Source organism: Panthera tigris, chromosome E1 (genome assembly GCF_018350195.1).
Source record: "Panthera tigris isolate Pti1 chromosome E1, P.tigris_Pti1_mat1.1, whole genome shotgun sequence".
NCBI classification, from domain to species: domain Eukaryota; kingdom Metazoa; phylum Chordata; class Mammalia; order Carnivora; family Felidae; genus Panthera; species Panthera tigris.
The window spans coordinates 36799019-36807181 of record NC_056673.1 but is presented as its reverse complement, the minus strand read 5'-3'; the positions used below and the strand labels follow the sequence as shown (position 1 = coordinate 36807181).

Sequence of the window (8163 nt, the reverse complement as noted above, 5' to 3'; positions counted from 1 at the left end):
GAGGCTAAAGGCAGGTCAGCATGTTGTTTACATTCACTTGATGAGCCAAAGGACTGTGCTACTGAGGCCTGGCAGTGGGTGCAAATACTCAGCAAATTATGGAAACAAGAGACAGAATGAGAAGATGGATAGAGCCCGTCCTTGCTAGACCGTGGGTAGGTGAGAAATGGGCATAGAAGGCTAAGGCAGTGACCCATTGGAAGAGACTTGAATATTCTAAGCCAGGCCGGATAAGCCCACCATGTTCATTCAGCCCACCAAAGCAGACTCAGTCTGACACCGTATTAACCATTTCAGAAGGAAAGGTATAAAAAAATCTGCCAAGTTCCACTGACGATGATCCCAGAACAGGAAGAGCAACTGAACATTGCCATTTGCTTGTTTTCATGGCCATTTAACCTTGAGTTTTGAAGTCACTCTGGTCCTTAATGTTGTAAGTAGGATCTTGAAGTGGAGAACATCCACAGATCCTGAGTTTCATCTCCTACGCTCCTTTTATTGGGCCAAAACTGTAGCTGGCTGGTGATCAACTCACATTTGGCCTTGGGAAACAAGCTTCAAAAAGTAAGAGCTGCAAACACCTCTGTGGCTTCCCTCAGTTTCTTTCATGTGATCACGCCATTAGTAGATGCTAAAATGGAAAAAGTGTCTCAGAAATGGAAGGTCATGAGTGACCGCTTTTCTGCCCTGCGGAAATTACTACATAGGGGCTCCTTTTTTTGGCTGACTTTGCTCATGATTTTAGAGTGAAAACAACTGTTTCGAGATCTTTCTTGGTCAGATATTTGATGTACTTAAGAATGAGCTGTGCCTCCAGCTTGGCTTTTTATTTGGCATGGGATACCCAAGCCAATGGCCGGTAGTTTTCATATAAGCAGCACAGGATGAGTTTTATTTTTGGTTACCTGCACACTGCCTTCTCATGATAGGGAAGGGAGATAAACTCTCATCACGGAAGACACTTAGTGTTAGACTGTTAGGCTGATGGGTTGCAATTTAGTGAGAATCTGAGGTGCTGAAGAGTCACTCATTAAAATAACCCTGTTACTAACAGTCATGCTGTAAACTGAGCTCTTTATAGATTGAACAATCAATACGACAAGGCTGTGATAGATTTTCTAGGTAACAGAATAAAATAAAAGAAATTACATCTTACAGGGTCATTAACACCCAATGAGGATAAACTGAATTCCTTTTTTCCTCCTCTTCTGATAAGATCTAGTTGGGCTTTAAAAATGTTAGCAATTCCATTATGGGAAAGCACAGCGTTTCTGGGAATAGGATCTCTGGAAGAGTTCTGGAGAAAAGTATGTAGATTTTAAAGGTCATCCTGCTAGTCATGGTATCTTTTAGGAGAAAAGTCATCCCACTCCCCCCCACCCCCCAAAGACATGTGACACCTGAGAAAAACTAAGTGAAGCAAACCTGTGTAGCTTGTCTATTACATAAGAGTGCACACTGTCCTAGAATTCCCTTCATATTCCCTAGAATATGCCTTCAGGGGGCTGCCCACCCTTCCCTTGGACCCCTACGTTTTATTGTTATAAAGCTAAGAGATGCCATTTGGATGCTCCGTATTTGTCGCCATTTCTATAGCTCCTTTGGAGAAAAGGCACTGTATACATTCAATAAATAAATAAGTAAACACAAATAATAAAAATTCCTGCCTCAGATTCTGCAGAGAGAGCAAAAAGTCCTCCTCTGTTTTTTAATCACTAAGTCACCAATCATTATAACTGGTGGGAAGTATAAACATAAACCATGGAAGCATATTTAGAGCTCACTACACTTTAACAACACCTATTTTGGAGGCAGGAAGCATGAGGAACAAAAGGTTTTTTTTTTTTTTTTTTCTTTTTTAAACCTACTTGAATTAGAGCCATTGGAACAGCTAAGAAATAAACCTTCTCTCACCATCCCCCCACCCAAGACAGAGCCTCAGAAAGAAAGGTGGAAAGAGGAAATGGGATGAGGGAGGAGTCTGAAACTGAATTTCAAATGTTTATTTATTTTTGAAAGAGAGAGAGAGAGAGAGAGTGTGTGTGAGCAGGGGAGGGCAAAGAGAGAGGGAGAGAGAGAGAATCTCAAGTAGGCTCCATGCTATCAGCACAGAGCCTGATGCAGGGCTCAATCTCAGGAACCGTGAGATCATGACCTGAGCTGAAATCAAGAGTTGGACACACAACCTACTGAGCCACCCAGGTGCCCCCTGAAACTGAATTTTAGACTTTTGCTAGAGACTGCTGCTTCCTGAATGGAGTTTAATATAAAGTTGGGCACAGGAAGCTTACAGTTTTCCACCCCGGCCTGTCCACATTAGCTGTTTTTCCTGCACTGATGATGGGAGTTGATTGAGAAAAGGCATGGAACATAGATTGGTCAGAAAACAGATTTTCTGTTGGAATTCTGCACAGCAAGTAGGAAACAGTAGAAAATGGGTTTCAGAACGGACTTCATTATACGTGTTAATTATTATGAAGCGCTTACAGAGCCACACTAATCCCGTACCACCCTTGCCCCAGTTCTTTCTTTCTCTCCTGCTTTGGCACATGACTTCTGATGCCGTCTCTTCACTGTCTTTTCTCTCCCTGGGAGAAGTTGGGCACTTAAATGAAGTTAGGTCCTTCACTAAGCCTGTTACGTATTCACTTCCCATAGAACATGAACCTTAGGAGAAAGGAGGCTTGCTGAGTGGGTAATGAAGAGAACAAAAGGCACAAGAAAGGAAGAGAGAGGAGAATGGGAAAAGGAAGGGCCAGGGAAATGGAGAGGGACCAGGGAGGGAAAGATGGAAAGAACTCCTAGGCTTAAGACTTTCATAGAATCTCTAAGAAAAAAAAAATCAGCTAGTATCCAAATCAGCCACAATTTAGGCTCTGCTGATGGGATGAATGTCCTTGAGGTGGCCTTTGTGATTCACATTCCTTTACTGACAAGGACGGAATAGGTCCTTGGTCCACTTAAGGAGGCTTTAGAGGGGCATCTGACCTTAAGAAAAGATGGGCTCACTAACAGCCTAAAGCATGGTTAACAGTCTGGGATGAATAAGATGTGATTTTGTATTCAACAAACCTGTTACATATTCATTTCCAAATGTGCCTGGAATCAAAGCAGGCCATCAGAAGTCAGCATCACCAAGCAATTCTATCCTTCACCCCATGTTCACTTTCCAGATCTGACACATTTCCATTCCCCTCTGAACTCGCAATCTCCGGGCCTCTCAGAGAGGAGACATTTCCATTCTTTCCATTCCCAATCCTCTGATCTCTTAGAGATGAGGCAATTCTATTTTCACTGTACTGATTTAGGAAATACTGATAGGAAAAAATAAATATCTGCTTTGGTTTCCTACCCTCTGTTGGATAAATCTTAGCTGTTCTGGGAACATTAATTAAGGTGAATGGGTGGCTGCTTTTAAGGTTGAGATATTTCCCTATCCAGTCATCTTATTTGGGGCTTCTGAGGCCGACACACCAGCACCCTCTTAATTAGTGAAGCCCAAGCATCCTACCCAGTGCCTATATATCTGCGAAGCTCTCATACCTCCTTTATGTGGAGTCCCATTCTCATCCTCTTCCAGATCGTGCTCTTCATCTGAGGGGATAAACACCAGCAGCATTAGCAATTAGTGGTCAAGTCTTATACTATTTATGCCAACGGGGGTCTTCTTTTTCAGAGCTCAAAGTGCTCTTTTCAAGCCACTAATTGGTCTTTTATTAAATTGGTTTTTTTTCCACATTTTTATTTATTTTTGAGAGACAGAGAGAGACAGAACACAAATCAGGGAAGGGCAGAGAGAGAGGGAGACACAGAATCCGAAGCAGGCTCCAGGCTCTGAGCTGTCAGCACAGAGCCCGACGCGGGGCTCGAACTCACAGACTGTGAGATCATGACCTGAGCCGAAGTCGGACGCCTAATTGACTGAGCCACCCAGGCGCCCCTCTTTTTTTTTAATAGTTATCTCCCATCTTAAAATTGGCCCTTCTCCTTCCCTCCTCATTTATTTATTCATAAACATTTTTAAGTGCTCACTATATGCAAAGTGCTACGGTAGGAACTGGAGATTGCTGCAGTGGGTAAGCCTGGCGGGGTCCCCGTCCTGTGGCGTTTCCAATCCACTGGATTATTCAGGCACTAAATATCTCTGTCATTGAAATCTTAATCCTTTCCCTCAAGCTCTTTCTCCTCTCCTTCTAGAATTCTCTTCTAAATGTCTTGTCTCTTTGTAAGTGTAAGCATCCAGACTTACAGTGTGTGTGTGTGTGTGTGTGTGTGTGTGTGTGTGTGTAGCTAAGCATGTGTTTAAACCCTCCATGATTAATTAGTCCTTAATGTATCAAGTTTTGTTCAGCTGTAGCAGAACCTGGTCATGTAAGTAATTTTATGTTCCTAGTACTTGGGGCTTGTAGTTATCTTTTTACTGTTGTTATTTAGCCTGCCTTGTTCATTAGAGTGTAAGCTCCTGAGGGCAGTTGGAATGGTCTTTTAATTAATTGTTGCAGGTACACAATGGGTTCTAAGTCAGTGCTATTGTCTAATTCTGATCAAGTGTTTATATGGTCAATGTCACCACATGATTGGCTTGTTTCTTGCCCTCATTAACCTGTTTCATCTCATACTACCTGATAACATGGGAATTGGGCCTTTAGAAAGAAGGCATGAGCATCAGAATCATATTAAGCCATTTTATACGTGGAGTAAAATGAGCAAAAATACAGTTGCTCTTCTTCTTTTCATCACCTCAACTCCCTCACACACACACACACACACTCTCTCTCTCTCTCCACCCCCCCCCCCCCACCACACACACATACACACATGGACACACACACACACGCACACAATGAATGGGGCATAATAAGCAACATTTTGAGGGCTGAAGACTTTGGTTTTTTTGTCCACATATACTTTCTCTCCCTGGGAGTTGGGGCACTTATCTGACTGGTTTCCCCACAGTTATGCCACTAAATGAAACTTTGGAGGAGATGGCTTGGGGACAATTCCTTTTGTTTTATTTATTATTTATTTATTTATTTATTTTAACGTTTATTTATTTTTGAGACAGAGAGAGACAGAGCATGAACAGGGGAGGGTCACAGAGAGAGGGAGACACAGAATCGGAAGCAGGCTCCAGGCTCTGAGCCATCAGCCCAGAGCCCGACGCGGGGCTCGAACTCACGGACCGTGAGATCGTGACCTGAGCTGAAGTCGGACGCTCAACCGACTGAGCCATCCAGGCGCCCCCCTTTTGTTTTAAAAATAAGTTTTACAGAGCAATTTGAATTCTGGTATGTCAGAGTGGGGGAAGTAAATTCTAAGCTCATGAGTAAGAAGAAACAGCACAAAAGTATATGAGAGCACTATAGAACATTAAAGAAGTAACTGATTTCGCATACAAGATGGATGATATGGTTTCCATGCAAAAATAAAAATTAAGGGATTGGTATTCTGGAGAAATGAGTCACATGTCACCAAGATTAAAAAAAGTACCAGGGTCGCCTGTGTGGCTCAGTCGGTTAAGCGTCCGACTTCGGCTCAGGTCATGATCTCACAGTCTGTGAGTTCGAGCCCCGCGTCGGGCTCTGTGCTGACAGCTCAGAGCCTGGAGCCTGCTTCGGATTCTGTGTCTCCCTCTCTCTCTGCTCCTCCCCTGCTCATGCTCTGTCTCTCTCTGTCTCAAAAATAAATAAAAACATTAAAAAAATTTAAAAAAATACCATACACGTAACCTATATTTGCCTTAAAAGATTCCGTGGGGAAAGATCCGTGGGGAAAGAACTCAGCTCTTCTTACCTTCACATATGGCTTCACAGCAGAGAATTTCCTACTTCCCACCTGTAGTGCTCCCTGTCCCTCCCCCATCTCCCCAGGAGGGATAAAGATGTGAGATAATGGAGGAGTGAAATCAAATATCGGAAATAGACCATGCTGAAATAAATCACGTTAAACATCATTCTTTGCACATTGTCTTCCTATCACTTGCCCACTTCCTTCCTTCTTCTGCTGTGATGCTTTTCCTTTTTGACATGGGACCAATTTCACAGGATTGAAAACGCTAGAAGAAGAGTTGGTGCGGCGTCCGTTCTTGAGATACCCAATGATTTGGACAGGGAGCATCTCTTCTGCTGATAACCAAACAACTCAATCACAAAGACCAATAATTTGCTGTGCTTAGGCACTTTTGCGGGGAGGGTTTATTCTACCTCTGCTGTCTGTGCACAGATGTCTCTTCCTCCCAATTCTAATCAATGTAAATTGGGTCAGATCTCCGCTGTGAATTACAAATTGGATCCGAAGTTGGAGGGTCACCGTGCCTGTGACTCCACCTCCTTCCCACCACCATTAGATGGGAAGCTACACCAAAGATCTTTTCTAAATAAATCAGACTTTATTGTAAAACTCGGCCACTGACGAGACATAACCTCATTAGCATTGATTTTAAAATAAATTATTGAAAGTGGCTTGCCTGCTCTTTGCATTTGTAAAATAGGAGAATGTAAATGTATTTGCAATGATAAAAATGAAAACTAAACTTGATTCCTTTACCCTTTCAGGCAACAGCACTTAATCTAGTCATGATACAAAAATGGGAAAAATAAAAATCTGTTCTACACAGTTCAATTCCAGACCAGATACTCTGATTTCCATTGCGCCTGTGGAGTCACCTAGAAAGAAAGCAGAACGCTGGCCATAGATCTTGTATATCATTCGCCACCATTACTAAGCTCTTCAGTGATGGATGGGGATGGGGAAGCTCTAATCCCCACATCTGTTCTATCTAACGTTGACCTTCCCGGGTGGCTGAGAGTGGGCTCAAGTCAAGAAGGCTAGCTACCGATGTGAGAGGCTGGGTGCTGTGCCTTTGAAAGTGTGAGTATAGAGGTATCATCAACATAGTGGAGGCAAATGGTCTCTCTATAGCTGGTTGTGAAAGGCAGAACCTCTCAGCACCTTCCCAGCTGCAGGGGGGCGGGGGCGGGGGACAGCACAATACAAACAGAGAGGCATACACTTTACCTCTGGTCCTTCAACCAAATCAAACTGGCATCCCTCAAACGCCAACGCTGAGAAAACTGATTTCATGGCAACAGAAAGAAATGTCTCTTTGCTCACGAAAGAGGGTGGGTTAAACAGCTAGATTTCTCATTTTTTTTTCCATCTGTAAAATGAACCTATCATTTTAAAGAGATTATTTTGAAAAAAAATTTTCTTTAGGCTAAAGAGCTTGTTGAACTTCTTTATGAGAATATTAGTAGGCATTCTAGTATTACATCTACTGGAATACATCTTCATTTAAGAGAGAATTAAAATTTATGTGCTAGCTCAACTTTAAACAGTAATAGATTATAATGGTCCTTGCTCCTAACAGGGCATATGGGACCCCAACCTTACATAGGTTTTAAACAATTAACCTCCGAAGATTACTGTCCACTTATTACGTTAAATGCTCTACTTGATTCCCAAATATCTCATTTCAACTGGGAAAACAGTTGAGGAAGATTCTGTTAGTTGTGTGAACATGTAAGAGAACCATGGGGCATCACAAATGAGCATCAGTATCCAGAGAGTTGATTTCAATCAACAGTCTTGGCACAGTGTCAGGGACACTAATGAGAGGCTGAAAAGAACAGGACACTGACTCCACCGTGGAGGTGCAGAGAGGGGCTGGCTTCCCATGACACCTGGCTCCTTTCTGAAGCGCTGCTGTGACACCGGCTTAACTGAGAATAACATTAAAAAAATGACTGGATCAGAAAGAGGGAAACCACTTCCCCCAAACAAAGCAAGGTGACAGAAGCTTAAAAAATGCCAAGTGTATCAATGTGTAACCAGATGTCAAGGTGCTCTGGTGACAGACGCAAGAGAAATGCAGATAGACTCAGGGTATAAAGAGAACGTGCAGGAAAGTGGAAATAGAAACCACTCCATGGCATGCACAGATATGCTATAAATCTGTGGGTGTTATAGCACCTCTTCAGACAATGCGGAAAAAATGAGCAAGATGCTAATAACACACTTAATCCTCTGTTGTATAGTTGGTAATCTAAACTGTTACTTGAAAATATTTGCATCCTATCTCTGTGGTATGGGTCTTGATGTACAAGATATTAAATCCAATTTGCGCTAACAGCAGCAAGTGGAATGCGCTGAATTTAATTCCAC

At 42.6% G+C, this 8163-nt stretch overlaps 1 protein-coding gene across 1 annotated transcript in view; it reads right to left on the bottom strand.

The window, feature by feature from the left end:
• The window catches only part of SKAP1 (src kinase associated phosphoprotein 1), a 276418-nt gene that overhangs the window by 27149 nt on the left and 241106 nt on the right, over window positions 1-8163 (bottom strand). The window contains exon 10 of the mRNA XM_042965683.1: window positions 3544-3594. Within this exon, the coding sequence (XP_042821617.1) occupies window positions 3544-3594 (51 nt within the window). The remainder of the gene's footprint in view (window positions 1-3543; window positions 3595-8163) is intronic.